At 47.0% G+C, this 15,455-nt stretch overlaps 1 protein-coding gene across 2 annotated transcripts in view; it reads left to right on the top strand.

The window, feature by feature from the left end:
* Mtarc1 (mitochondrial amidoxime reducing component 1) overlaps window positions 1-13,631 on the top strand; it is a 39,882-nt gene extending 26,251 nt beyond the window's left edge. The window contains exon 7 of one of the 2 annotated variants that reach the window (XM_087581739.1): window positions 11,388-13,631. In XM_087581739.1, coding sequence (XP_087437865.1) covers window positions 11,388-11,391 — 4 coding nt within the window. In that variant the 3' untranslated portion in view covers window positions 11,392-13,631. Of the gene's footprint in view, window positions 1-88; window positions 1,864-11,387 lie in introns of those variants that run through there. The other variant, XM_087581738.1, reaches the window with a different exon arrangement.
* Window positions 13,632-15,455: the final 1,824 nt, after the last annotated feature.

Below are 15,455 nucleotides of genomic sequence, written 5' to 3'. Positions count from 1 at the left end.
GCTGTCCTTTGCAGGCATCTCTGGTTAACATCAACCAGGAAAGCTCTCTGTAAACACATGAATAATTGATTGTGCTGCACTCACATAGCTACTGCGGATCTGAGCCCGGATGACTCATTTTCGAGGCATCCCTGTCGTCTGGATGCCATAACATTGGAGGAATGATGATGGTTTCTTGGAGGTTCTTCTGTGGCCGGCGTAGCCAAGTCGAAGACTGTAATGGTTTGTTATGATGACCTTTGCTATTCCATTAGGCTCAATTGCTTTAAAAAATGATGTGCATGTACTTTAAAAACATTTTTACCCTTTACGTTGACCTGACATCATAGTTTATATTAGCAAATGTATTAATGACAGAGGAGTGTTTTCATGTCCCAAGGACAAGTTTTAACAACCATAATCTGCCCTCAGTCATCATAAATATAAATGTATTGGTCAAACAGACCTCGTTAATGTGGCCAAGATAAATGCAAGTCTATATTTTAAGGCAGTAGAGGCAGTGGAAGCCCTAGAGGATACTCGGAGCTTTTTGTGGGGCTGTGAGTTTCTGTAGACGTGTTATCTCAGGATGAGAAAATTAACATGTTTCCCTGCTCTGGTTCTGCATCAGACAGATATAAATGTCTTGAGGACATCAAGCGAGATTGCTCACATAGTTTCTGGACACCGTTAATGCCTGGTGGGGTGAATCTTAGTTCTTAAAGCTGTCTCCTTGTTCTAATCACAGGGCTTTTAGAGAATAAGAAGAGACCCCAAGTGCTGGCAGTGTGCTACCCCACTGACACGTCTCTGAATTATATTGTGTCGTAGCTTTTTAATTATATCACCCTCCCCGCTCTCCAGTATCTCCTTCCCTTTGAGACAGGACCTTCTGTGGATGTGTGCCTGACATCTTACCTCACACTGGTTGGTAAACCGCATGTCAGGCAGACAGTGTTCCAGGCATCATCTGTAGGCAGGATGGGAGGGACACTCTGTTTCTCTCTTTGTTACAGCACACTCACAAGTGCTGGGCTTTCTTAGCAATGCCTGTGTTCTGAGCTTCTTGGGGACAAAATGGAGAGCCTTTTAATGGTATTTTGTTTTGAACCGTGAAAACTGCTCAGAGTGGGAATGTCTCAGGGCCCCTTCCAGAGAAGACTGTTTATAGGCAAGTCTGTCTCTCTCCGATATGATCAACTTGGTGCCATCACTAAGTTCTCCTTGGGTTGTGGTTACCTAACAATGAGTGATGGGTAGACACCCCAGAGACAGATGTTGGCTTTTTTCCCTTGTAGAACAATCTTCTAGAATGCATTTGTTTAACTGAATTTGCTATATTTTTTGATGGTTCAGAGATTGAGGCCTATACAATATTTTCGTAGCAGAGTTTTTTATAATGCTTGAGAGACAGAGACAATTCAAGGACTCATGGACAGATGGACAAGCACGGACAGACGGGTAAGCAAACACAGGCGAGCAGTAGGATATTATATTCAGCCTTAACATTTAGCAACGCCCTGCATGTACTCAACTCAGAATGAACCTGAAGAACATGAGACTACCAGAAAGAAACCAGTCACATGGCATACATATCGCACAGTTCCACTTCTGTGGGTACCTCGTAGTCAAACTCAGACCCAGGGAGAAGGGAGGCTTGGGATGGAGAGAGCAGGGGAAGGTAACTGGGATGCTGCTATCTAGGGGGTTTAGAGCTTCATTCTTACACGTCGAAGGGGGATCCAGTGAGCTATTGTACAGCAGCGAGGAATGGTTCCCGTGGCAAACATTGTGCTCTGTGCGCTTTGCTGAGATTTAAACATTCAAGAAAAAGAGAGGAGTAGGAGAAGGAGGAGGAGGAAGAGGAAAAAGGAGGAAGAGGAAGAAGAGGAAGAAGAAGAGAAGAGGAGGAAGAGGAGGAAAAGGAGGAGGAGGAGAGGGAGGGGGAGGAGGAGGAGGAGGAGGAGAGGGAGGAGGGGGAGAAGAGCCAAGCCCCGAGTAGCTTGCAGGTGAATTTAAACTCTAAGGCTCCCCTCAAGAAACACTGTAGAGTCCAACTATGGGAAGGATCCCACCCTCCCAGGCCCTTGAATGAGTCTTCTCCCAGACACTCAGACTAAAGCAAATGAACTTGAGACACTATCTTTGAGCAACACCTCCACTGAAACTGAGGTAATTAACCGAAGCTCTTCAGTTCTCGCCTCTGAACTGTGGTTCATACGAACACGAGACTCCTTGGAGTGAATGTTGGTGGGGTTTACATTCAGGTCTAGAGTGACTTTTTTTTTCTTTTTTGGCATTTTACTGTCAGGCCACATTTATGATTCAACTTGATTGTCGCATTCAGCCCTGGTAGGTTATGTTGGCCAATGTGGATGGAGATAATGTGAGATGGGGGACAGATGAAAGAGGATACTTCTCCATGACAGGAGGACTATTTGGTACTGACCCATCTGAGGGCCCCACAGGCAGAAGCCCTGCCTAGAGGAGCTGTATTAGAGATCAGGGCTGGTTCCCTGTAAGGACCTCTCTAATGCTTGGTTAATTATATGTGTAATGGATTCTAAGAATACAAAGTTGAGTGATTTTTTTTTTAAAAAAACTTCCATTTTGTTAACTATTATCTCTCTCTCTCTCTCTCTCTCTCTCTCTCTCTCTGTGTGTGTGTGTGTGTGTGTGTGTGTGTGTGTGTCAGGGAGGTGTGTGTGTCAGAAGTCAGAGAGTGGTTTTGTGGACTTTTTTGTTTCCTTCCACTTTTTTTTTCTTTTTTTTTTTCTTTTTCTTTTTTCTCTTTTTCGGAGCTGGGGACCGAACCCAGGGCCTTGTGCTTGCTAGGCAAGCGCTCTACCACTGAGCTAAATCCCCAACCCCGTTTCCTTCCACTTTTACACAGGTTCTGAAGATAGAACTCAGGTCATCAGCCTTGCACAATGTAACAATGTAAATTTATTACATCCCTGTTGCTGTAATAAAGCACTCTGATGAAAATCAGCAGGGGAGGAAAGGGTTTGCTTGGTTTACAGGTTTACAGGTCATTGTCAAGGGAAGCCAGTGTGGGAACCTGAAGGCTGGTCCTGAAGCAGAAGGTTTGGAGGAACACTGCTAACAGGCAGGAGCAACCACCACATGCCTTGCTCAACCTTCTTTCTATACCACCCAGGACCACCTGCCTAGGGGTGGTGCCGCCCACAGTGGACTGGGCCTCCTACATCAATCAACCAAGACAATACAACACAGATGGCCTACAGACTCATTGAATTGACCAATTCTTCAATTGTGGTTCCTTCTTCCTAGATAACTCTAATGTGTCAAATTGACCAAAACAAAACAAAACGAAACAAAAAACACAACAAACAAACAAACAAACAAACAAAACCAAGCAAAAAATTAGCACAGACAGCAAGTACCTTTACCCTCTGAGCCACCTTGATGGCCTCTGAAATGGAGAGATTTGGGGCAGAGGTGGTGCCTGTCTACAAGCAGCTCCAGAATCATCAATATTTATCCCTGTGGTGCCTTAGTCTTGGTCCCTCTTTGTGACCTCCTGTTCTGTCATCTGTGGAAGAGATTGGTAAAGTCGGGAGTGGCTAAGTCAGCCTCTTCTCTTTCTCCTCCCTATTCTTTCTGGACTCTGCCCACTTACAAGGTCACTGGGGCCTCTGGTGACCTTGGCTGAGAAGACCCCACCCCAACTGGAAGGGGACCACAGTTCTCTACTGTTGCCTGAGGCTGGCAGGATGAAGCTCACAGTGGGATTTGGTATCAGAAATTCCATTGTTTTGGGCTTTCTAAACCACATCTTTAGCCTCCTTTCCTCCCTCCTTCCCTCCTTCTCCTCCACCTCCATCCCTCTTCCTTTCTTCCTTTTCTCCTCTTCCTTTTCTTCCTTTTCTCTGTCTCTTTTTACAATGCTGGGGTTTGAAGCTGGGTCTCTAGTACACACTGAGCCGCACCCCCACCCCAGGTGGGGCTAATATTAGTGAGAAGCGGGTAGTTTGATCTCAATGGAACAGAATGAAACCGGCAAACAAACAAACACAAAAACAAAAAACAAAAAATAAAAAACAAAAAAAACAAAACAAGTCCCAGCAAGCCCCCATGGGTCTACAGTACTGTCATGGTTTGCAGGAGAAATGACTGCGTAAGAGGAGGTTTGTGGGAGGTGTGTCCTCGCTGAAGGACCATGTCACTGAGGGTGGGCTTTGAGATTATATGGTCTTATCCTACTTTCACTCAGACCATTCTGCCTCAGGCTTACATTTGAATGTGACCTCTCAGTCAGTTGTGCCGGCTCAGGCCTTTCATCCCAGCACTCAGAAGGCAGAAGCCGGTGATCTCTGAGTTTGAGGCTAACCTGGTCTACAGAGCAAGTTCCAGGACAGCCAGAGAAACCCTGTCTAGAAAAAAGAAAGAGAGATAGATAGATAGATAGATAGACAGACAGACAACAGACAGACAGACGACAGACAGAATGTAAGCTCTCAGCTTCCTGCTCCAGCCACCATGCCTGCTGCTTGTTGTCACGTCTCCCAACCAACGACGGTCTCTCGTTCATCTAGAAGTGTAAGCCCAAATAAATCCTTCCTTCTGTAAGTTGCCTTGTTCACGGTGTTTTATCACAGCGAAAGAAAAGTAGCTAATGTAACACAATCTTTTAATAAAAAAATTGTACTTACTCCTCCCACACATATGTAGCAGATGTGCAGCTCCCTGTGGGTCCTGAACAATTGTAGCAGAGGCTATCCCAAAAGCTGTTGCCTGCCTGTGGGATATGTTCTCCCAGCTGGGATGCCTCAGTGGGAGAGAAAGTGCCTAGCCTTACAGAGACTTGATGTCTGAGGGGAGGGGGCTGAGCCATTTACTCAGAGGAGAAGGGGATGGGGGGGTGGGGGAAGGATTGTGAGAGGGGGTGGCTGGGAAGGGGGCAGTGAGCGGGATGTAAAGTGAATAAGTAAAAAATTTAAATAAAAAGTGTACTTGTTAGTATTATTGTGTACATATAAAATATACATCATGGGGCTGGAGAGATGGCTCAATGGTTAAGCGCACTAACTGCTCTTCCAAAGGTCCTGAGTTCAAATCCCAGCAACCACATGGTGGCTTATAACCATCTGTAATGAGATCTGATGCCTTCTTCTGGTGTGTCTGAACAGCTACCGTGTAATATAAATATAATAAATAAATAAATCTTTAAAAAAATATACATCATGTGGTCTCACGTGTCACAGCATGAGTGTAGAGACAAGAAGACAATTCTGTGGAGTCAGCCCTCGACTTCCACACTCTCGTGGGTTCCAGAGATTGCAGTGAGGTCACTGGGATTGCCACACCCCCACCCCGGCCCCCCCAGCCCAATGCGTTCATTCCAGTTGTATCCTGTGTTTGTAAGGGGACCTGGAGTCTGAGGAGAGGTGGAGGAAGGATGCAAGTCTCTGAGAAGCAGCTTAGAGTCCCACAAACTCCTGATACACCGCTCACCGCAGTGGGTTCCAGAAGGTTAAGTAACTTGTCCACACTATACATGAGAGGCTAGAATCAGAATTCAAGGCCTTGGCTTCTGACAGGCAGCCCATGGCTATCCCTTCAAAGAACGGAAACAAGTCGCCCCTGTTAGCATCAGAACTGTCCACTGACAGCCAGAAGCTGTTTACAGCCAGTTCTGACGTCAGTGATGACTTCATCCCTAGGCAACGACTCTCCTACTGTTGCCGTGGCACCTGACCCACACCCCTTGCGCACAGGTTACTTGTGTTACTTTCATCACCTGTGTTAGTTACCTGCGTCACCTGCATTACCTACGTCACTGCCCGGATAAAAGACATGGACCCCGACCCATAGCTCTCTCCCTTGCTTCTTACTCTCACCCCACTTCAGGGGCGCCTCTGTCTGTAAAGAGCTCCCCCACCCCGTGAGAACTGTGCTGGCTTGGTGTGATCTGTCCAGGAATACGCCGCCTTCATCGAAGAGCCCCCAACCCCACCTTCTTGGTTTTAAATATTTGCTTGTAGTTTAATGACAGACACTGGAGCTCAGTGTAGTAAGTGTCATGTGTGTTTGGATCACCCCGAACTCTTGTTTAAAGTGGTTATTCACGTGTATGACTCTAAGCTGGTCGCAGCTGGTGGATCTGCAGTGGGTCTTAGGGGTCCTCGGACCCCAAACTAGTTAAACTCTCAACCCCTTTCTGTACACCAAGTTCCAACCCTGCCTCTACTCAACTGACATTAATGTCAACTTCCTCCACAAAAAAGACGTTAACTGGCATGGTCAAGTCTAGCTCTCTGTGAAAGTTGGGACCCCCTGGAATGCATTTATAGCCAAGGAGGGATGAGTTCACATTCAAATGCTCCCGCACAGCCTCCACTTTGAGAGAGATGGAGAAATACAGCAAAACTCTAGCGGCACCAGGACTCCCAGAGTCCCCACCCAGAGCTGTGAAATGGCCTATTTCGAAGTAACCCTAATCTTTAAGGCTTGGGGTTTCACTAGCATGTACGAATTGTGTAACATGTGCCTGTACATGTGCACCTTCGTTTGGGAGAATAAATGAGAAAGGATGGTTTGCTTAAAAAAGTCAACTATTGCCTTTTTGAGGAGTCAGTAAATAGAAAGGAATTCAGAATCAATCAGGGGTAATTTCAGGAGCATGGGGGCCAGGAGCAGGGCCTTGGGGTTTCTTGGTTGTTGTTGTTTTGTTTTGTTCTGTTACTTTTTTTAAAGGCCATCTCAGGACTGGGAACATTGTTAAAAGCTGGCAAGGAGGGAGGGAGTGTGTGCAGAGAAAGTCCTGGCTTTCCTCCCCAGCAGCCATGCTCCTCAGAAACGTGGAAAGATGAATTTCAGGCTTTGTCTGGAGCTCTGAAATCTTAAATCCTTCTAGAAAATAACCTGTCTCTCAGGAATTTGAGGTCCTAGAGAATAATAATCTCCCTCCCTCCTCCACCCCCGGCGGGTCTGTGGACTGGCTTCACTATTGGCCCCGATTACTTGAGTCTGAATAATAGAAGGATGTAATAAATCTGCAGGTATCTGCCCCGGTTTGTGATGGGGCAGAACCACAGGACGAGAGGTGGAACTCTGCTATAAACATGAAGCAGCACTTTTCCTCCAACCCGAGACATCGTGGCATTGGCTCCTAAAAATGTTTCTGCATTCTTTGTACATATTCCGACTTCTACTAGATTTTCTTCTTTCTGAACATGAATGCTGAATGACACTGCTTTTGCTCAGCCGGGCTGAGTAGACAAATCTGAGTCCTGATTCCTTTATGGGCTCTTGGTTGTGTGTGCGTGTGCGTGTGCGTGCGTGTGTGCTCGCATGGCAGTGAGTGTGGCAGCAAAAAGCCAACGAACCTCTAGCGTAATCCTCAACTCTGCTATCTATATATTTTTAAATCACACACACACACACACACACACACACACACACACACACACACACACACACACACACTACAGCTGGATTTTCACGTGGTTGTGAGCTGTTTTGTAGGGTGCGAGCCGGGAATCAAACTGAGACCCTCTCTCTGCAAGAGCAGTGGGCTCACCAATTCTGCTAGTATGGCAAGCTAGTGACCTGCAGAATCTACCTGTCTCTACCTCCCCAGTGCTGTGGGAATACAATTGTGTGCCACCACTTCTAGCTTTTGTATGTGACTGATGGGGATCCACACTGGGGTCCAAATGCAATGGTAGGCAAGCTCTTTATCTGCTGAGCCACACCCACATCCCCGCCCACACTCCCGCCCACACTCCCGCCTACAGTCTGCCCACACTCCTGCCTAGTTTCTACCCACAGCCCCGCCCACTTTCTACCCACAGCCCCGCCCACATTCCTGCCCACATTTGGCTCTGCGTTCTGATTTCAAACCTAGGCTCTTTATAGTCTACATTTTGAGTGTCTCCCAAAGGATGCCTGCTGAAGGCTTGGCCCTGAGCCTGTGGTGCTATTTGGAGGCAGTGAGGCTTTAGGAGATGGAGCTTAATAGGAGCAAGTTGGGATGTTGGAGGTGTGCCTTGCACTGAACAGTGGGACACTTCTATGTACTTGGCTCTTTGTTTCTTGGCTGTGAAGAGGGGAGCAGCTTCCTCCACTATCTGAGTCCGCCATGCTTTGTCCCCTCATCATCAACCCCCTAGATGATGGGATGACTCACATGGATTGAAACCTCTAAAACTCTGGGACCAAGTAAACATCTCTCTTTTTTCTTTTTTATGAGCTTATTTAGTTCACTTATTTTTGTCCCAGGGGACAAAGCCAACTAATACAGATCTCATGGCAAGAAAGATGTTTAAAAGGCAGAGAATTCATCCAATGCCTTCACCTTTTTAAACCAGTCTTTAAGGAAGTGATATTTTCTCATTTTCAAGACTTTAAGAGATTTTCGTAGATACCCAGAGCAGCAGCAGGTAGTATAAGGGGAGATGCAGCGGTCAAACCAGAGGCGTGGCAGTGCAGAGGGGAACAAGTGTCAGAACATTCTGGATTCATCTTCTGGAAGGCTCTGGTCTCGCTGTGGTCCCACACACTGCCAGAATAACTCAGGTAACATCAGTCCGAGTCTGTGCCCTTGGGTTTGGCTGAGCCACCCCCTGGTTTACATGAACAAAAGAGAGAGAGCTTTCAGACCACAGGATGGAGCTGCAACTGTTCTAAGTCACCCACAAGGCTTGTGCCTGGCTTTTGGTGTCCGATGAGAGCTAGGCTGTGCTTCGGTTCTACAACACAGAGACTATGCCCACACGGACGAGAACAGCGACACTGACAACAACACAGCAACACACTGAGTGCCGAGCACAACTACAATTCTTTGTGTTGCTGCATAAGCATTGCTTTGTGTGTTTTATGTGCATGGTTTTATGTGCATGGTTCTATGTGCATGGTTCTATGTGCATGGTCCTATGTGCATGGTTTTATGAGTATAGCTCCCATGCATTACCACTTGAAATGGATTCTCATGTAGCCAGTCCGGTCTTGAACTCACTGTGTAGCTAAGGATGGCTCTCAACTCTGGATCTTCCTGCCTCTACCTCCTGTGTGCTGAGATTGCAATAGACCAGCACACTCCACTTACTTGTTACTGAGGCTTGAACCCAGGGCTTTGTGAGTGCTGTGTGTGTGTGTATGTGTGTGTGTGTGTGTGTGTGTGTGTGTGTGAACTTGACACAAACTAAAGTCAGCTGGAAGGAGGGAACCTCCACTGGGTTGCTGTCTCCCTCAGATTGATCTGGGATCATGTCTATAGGGGTATTTTCTAGATTAATGAATGACTATGGGAAGGTCCAACCCACTGTGGGTAGTGCCACCTTTGGGCAGATGGCCCTGGGTTATGTGCAAGAAAGCAGGCTGAGCAAGACACCAGGATCAAGCCGGTAGCGGCATCCCATGTGGCCTCTACTTCAATTCTTACCTTGAGCTCACTCTGACTTCCTTTGGTGATAGAGAGAGACCTCTGATGTGTAAGCCAAATGAAGCCTTTCCCTCCTCAGCTAGCTTTAGTTACTGTGTTTGTCACAAAATAGAGAGCAAACCAGGACTAGGAAAACACTCTGTCAATGGAACTCTCCTTAGCACCAAATATGTTAGGGTTTTTGTTTGTTTGTTTGTTTCGTTTTTTAAAGATTTATTTGTATGAGTACACTGTAGCTGTTTTCAGACACACCAGAAGAGGGCATCAGATCTCATTACAGATGGTTGTGAGCCACCATGTGGTTGCTGGGAATTGAACTCAGGACCTCTGGAAGAACAGCCAGTGCTCTTAACCTGCTGAGCCATCATCTCTCCAGCTCTATGTCTATGTTAGTTTTTAATATGTTAATTTTTATAATTAAGAAGCCAGACTGCAAATGAAAATATAACCTTAAGATGTTTGTGTACTTAAGTTTAAAACTATTTAAAATAAAATGAAATATATATATATATATATATATATATAGTGTGTGTGTGTGTGTGTGTGTGTGTGTGTGTGTGTGTAGAGTGATCCAAGGCCACCTTTTAGATGTTGGTTCTCTCCTTCGACCGTGGCTTCTGGTTGTTGAATACATGCTGTTGGGCTTACACGGCAAGCGATTTTACTAACTACCTCACGACTCCTAATAATCTCTTCCTACGTGATGATTCGGGGTACGGATGGCATCCCAGACATTGCTCAAAGCCACAACACCCAGGTTCAATTCACTGACCACTGGAAATGTGCCTCGTTCCAATTGAGGTGTGCTGTAGATATAATTAGGCGCTTCATATTGACAGAGCATAAGACATTGCCGTAATTATTTTTATTATGACTGCATATAGAATGTCATAACTTTCTCTGTGGTGAGATCTTCTAAACCATGTTATTGGTTTGTATGGTGTTAATGACTGTATTAAGTGTTCCTAATAGACATTTTTAAAAACTTTAAAAATTTTATTCGTTTATTTGTTATTTTTATTTGTTATTTTTATTGTTGTTTTTATTTGTTACGTATGGATGGGTGCATGCTTGCCCCGGCATGCCTGCCGAAGTTGTCAGGCTCAGCAACAGACACCCTTAGCTGCTGACCTGCTGAGGCTGAGCCCTCTCTCTGGCCCCTTGAGACTTATTTTAAAGCCACATCTTTTGGCTTGAAAGATTGCAACAATTGACAGGTGTCACGATGTATTTTCTGATGTGCAATCCTTGTTCTGGGGTAGTGATTGTGTTTTTGTGTAAACACAAGTGTCTCTAGAATGGGGTGGGGGGGTGGAAGGATATGCGGGCTGACGGTGAGGGGCAGGTTTGAACTCTTTCCCCTCCCTTGTGAGAAATGCTAACTGCAGGCTCAGCTGTGCACTGCTGGAGGCGCAGCCTCTCAGGCTCCCAGCTCCTTACAGCGCCTTCTATAGTTCATCTCATTTCACCTGCAGGCTCAGCATTCTGTCTACAGCGGTGATTCTCACTCAGATGATCCTTTCCCTAAAAGTCTTTGCCTGGTGTTCCTACGGTTATTAAGCACTCAGTGATCTTCGCCATCACGATCCAAATAAAACCCCTGAGTCAGGCTTTAGGCGCTTGGTAGACAAGCTGGTCTTTTATCTCCCACATCTCTGGAACTCTGCTTCTTAAGGTAACCCCAGAAGGCAAAACTAATCTGTGGTTAGGACAGTTACCCTGAATGGCAGCGGGGGTGGGGGATGGGGGCGTTACCTAGGTGGCGGCGGGGTATGGGGGTAGCTGGTAAGGGGGTGGGGTGGTTGTTCAAGGATGGAGAAGGGCTCAGGCCAGGAAACTACTCCTATGTTACAGGCTTTGGCTTAACCAGAGTGTGTCCATTTCGGCGAGTGTTTTGAGCATGTGAAGCTGTACACTTCTGGATGGATGTCATACATCAACAAGAAGTTAAACAGCTTGCCTACGAGTGATTGTTTTTTGTTTTGTTTTGTTTTTTTAGGTGAAAAGCCCTGTGTTAATGAGATGAGAGAAATGACCACGAGGGGGCGCTGTATCCCTTTCCTCTGTGTGCAGAGGCCCTCCCCAGGGCCCTAGGGCTCTAGGAGATGCCGACCCACACAGTCCTCAGAGCAGAGATTTGTGGGTGAGTGACCCACCTTGAACAAGTCTCCTGAGTAACTTATGTCTCCACTTGAGGCATCTGCACACAGAAAGACCCAGACAGAGCCGACTTTTTCTTTTAACTTTTGATTCAGAGCGCTGTGCAGGGATGGGAGTCAGTGTTGCTTACGGAGAAGCTCCCTTGGTGGTCCCGTATAGGTTAGACAACTATGGAATGCCACATTCTTGGGAGAAGTTAAGATGCCTTCCTCGCTGTAAATATACACCCTCAAGGAGATGGGGCAGTTCTGGAATGACCAGGCCCTGCTGTTATCATCGACGGAAATCCTGTGTGGTGGTAAATATTACCCTCAGCAGGGCCTGGAGAAGAGATTATGGGAGCAGAGGAGGGCTGAGAAGGCAAATGTGGAAGGTTATTGGCTAGATAGTGGCCAGGAAACCAGAGACTGGGGTGGGTGAGGGGAGGCGACGGGGGAGGGGCTGAAAGAGCATAAGAGGAAATGAGGGGAGGAAGGATAAATAAATGAGATAAGCAACTTCCTCCACTTCCTCCCTCGCTGCCCTTTTGTTTGCTTCCAGGACTCTGGTGTTTCTGAGTCCTTTTCTGGGGACAATAGCCTGGACTCTGAATTTGAGAAGCAGTCCTAGCTCTACCTTCCTGATCCATCCCCAACCTACCTGGTCTACTGTAAGAGACTTCCATATATACAGTCAGCCACTGGACGTGCGCCCCCTAAGCAGCCGGTGGGCAGGGTCTCTCTGAGCTCAGACCCAAGCCCCAGTTCTTCAGGAGAAAGAGCACAGGTTTAGGTACCTGACTGTCCCATCCACAGGCACATATGTGGCAGTCACCAAATGTTGGTTCACTGGCATTGGGGGTCGGTGGAGCTTAGTAACATTGTTGGGGGCTACGGATGTGGTTCCGGGGTGGAACTTGGTATGATCAGAGCTCTGGGTTCCATCTCCAGCACCCAAGCCAGAGAAGAAACGGACAACAAAACCCAGTGTTGCAGTGTGGAGAGCTTCTTCCGTCTTGGACGGGAACTGGAAATGATGGGGTGGCCCAACACTGATGGGGGTCATGGGGTGACTAGTGGGGTCCGACTGTGTGCTAGAAAAAACACCCCCCCACTCCCAGTTCCAATAGCAACTTCTCATATACATCTGGAGAACCTGTGACTCTCTGAGGCAAAGGAGGGGGACTGGAAGGTGTCGAGGAGGGCAGCCTGGCGGTACCTCAACTCTACTCCCCAACTATGTATCCTAATGTTTGAAGGTCCCTTCGGGTATTCGTAGAACAGGTGACGGGATCAAACCTCCCTGTAAGGTTGCAGGAATCGAACACCAAATTGTATGCGAAGCCCTCTACCGTGTGCAGAACACTTAAATGCTAGCTAGCCATTTGCCGGGGCCCAATAGCCTACCAGCCTCTAGCCACTAGCAGGATGTGTAGGAATGAGTTCCCACCCAAAACTGGAAGAATTCAGTGTTTGCGAATGGTTTCCTGTTGACTTTGGAGAACCATGGGAGATTGTTACTTTGAGATCAATTAACATCAGCACCACCCATGCTCACCCAAGGAGGAAATGGGGTACCCGAAAGCCAAGCCACTCAGTGCTGGACACCAGTGACTCTGGGACTCCTATCTGAGATCTCTTATTCCATCTACAGGACATATCTGTACTTCTCAGCCACCTGTCCTTAGGAGTGAGGGTGCAATACACTGGATTCACCGATTCAGGCAGCTCCAAGGGAAGTTGTGTCTAGATTGCTTGTTTCAAACCCTCTTTCTGCTGGGGCTCCCTCTTAATGTGCACAATTCGGTTTGGACATAGGATGCTCCGAACGGTGCCTGTGAGATGAGAAAACCAAGAGGTGGATTCTTTTGACTGCCTCCATGAGGGCTGTGCAGGGATAACATCCCAGAGGCTTTCGTTAAATTTTCATTGGTTCAGCCTTGGAGAGACGGCTCAGCGGTTAAGAGCACTGGCTGCTCTTCCAGAGGTCCTGAGTCCAATTCCTGGCAATCACATGGTAGCTCACAACCATCTGTAATGAGATCTGGTGCCTTCTTCTGGGCTGCAGAATGCTGTATGCACAATAAATAAACCTTTTAAAACAATGTTTCATTGGTCACCATCTATACTCTGCTACTGTGCTAGTTATGGGCAAAGCAGACATAGAGGTTGTGGACAAAGTAGACTTAGTCAAACGGAGCATATGAGGGGTCAAGAGAGGGAGTTAAGCAATGGAACACATATAGAGTTAACTACCTGAAGCACAAAGCACCAGGAAGATACTTCAGCTGAGCCTGGAAGAGAACCGCCTCAGAACGATGAAGGTGTGGCAGTGTTGGGGCCAGAAGTGAAGGAGAGTGTTCCGAACAAAGAGAACAGGCTGTATGTGTGCCCTCTGCAGATGGGTTACATGGCCATATAGAATCTACTCATACCCAACTCAACCCTGGTTCCTCATCCCAACACCTTCTTCTGGAATTCTGCAGAAAACTTCTCAGCAGGACTTCCAGATGTGGCTAGATCATGCCTACTGATGAGGCCATGACAGCGCGCACACTTTCTTAGTTCAGTCGTAAACCACCCCCTTCCCACCCAAAGAGAGAAATGCTAAGAAAACACACTCTGAATTTATTACAGTTACTATGACTCAGACAGGCTGAAGGCTAGAATCTGACAGATTCCTTGGGGGATTTGAAGGATTCTTTTCCCACCAGCCAGAGAAAGATTACAAAAACACATTTCCTCTGGGCAGAAGAAATCCCTTGACTCCCAGGTTCTGGTGAGTTGAGCAGCAGAAGCTGCCCCACACCTCACCACGTCCCCATTCCTTACCCTGTCTCCAAACCTCAGCCTGTCCCCGCACCTGTCTCCCCCTTCATTCTCTTCTCTGTTACTTCTCTGGTGCGACAGTGGCCAAGTGGACAAGAAGCTGATTGTAGTTTGGAATCTTGACGTTGCCCCTTCACCAAGATTCTGCTCCCTTTTAATTTTTTTTTTAATATTTTTGAGAATTTCATACCCGAGTACTGTATTTACATAATCTCCACCCACCTTCCTTCCCCAACTCCCTCTCAAATTCACGACCTCTTCCTTCATCATACATGCCCACACATCTACACACACACACACACACACACACACACACACACGTATATCTACTAATGAGTTCGTTCAGTGTTACCCATATGTACATGCACCTTTAGAGCTGACCACATGGCATGGGTACCCCGGATGAAGGACTACTGGTAATCAATGGCTGCTTCCTCTTTAGATTCAGCATCATCAAATGTGGAAGCAGAGACTAGATCACAGTAAGGCTTCCCTGCTGCCCCTGGTTCTCATGAATGAAACCCAGCCAAGAGGCAAGATGGGGAGTCCCACAGGCGAAGGTTGGCTGAAAATTTCAGGATGAGGCTGGAAATCAACCTTCCTCCTCCTCAGATAACTTACGCAGGCCCAAAGCAAACGTCAGCAAAGGAGCCGTTTCTCTCCAGTCCTGCGCCCTTTCCAGCCTGGCTTCATCTACCTTTTCCCAGATTGTATTTCTTCCAATAATCTCGCAGAACCAGGGGTCCTCCCTAGTTTCCCAGTGGAGCCTGCTATTCTCTACAAGGATTTCTCTGGATGTCCAGAGCAAGGGTTTAATCTCTAAAATTCCATAACAGAAACCAGAGAAGAGGACGTGGGAAGGTCCTAAGAGATAAGTAGACCATGGCCAGCTCCAGTCTCATGTATGCCCGATGGGAGATGATGTTGAGTCAGGATCTCCAGAGAAAGAGAACTGTTGGAGTGTATCTAGGAAGCCTGGAAGGTCCACCATCTGTTGTCTGCAAGCTAAGGACTTGGAAGGGCCAGCATTTTGGTACAGTCTGGATCAGGGACCCAAGAAATAGGCCAACATCTGAGGCAGAAGAAAGAGAAGGTGGGAA

The sequence above is a fragment of the Rattus norvegicus genome, chromosome 13 (genome assembly GCF_021556685.1).
Source record: "Rattus norvegicus strain SHRSP/BbbUtx chromosome 13, alternate assembly SHRSP_T2T, whole genome shotgun sequence".
NCBI classification, from domain to species: Eukaryota; Metazoa; Chordata; class Mammalia; order Rodentia; family Muridae; genus Rattus; species Rattus norvegicus.
The sequence above is the reverse complement of the archived record's forward strand: the minus strand, read 5'-3'. Positions and strand labels throughout refer to the sequence as shown.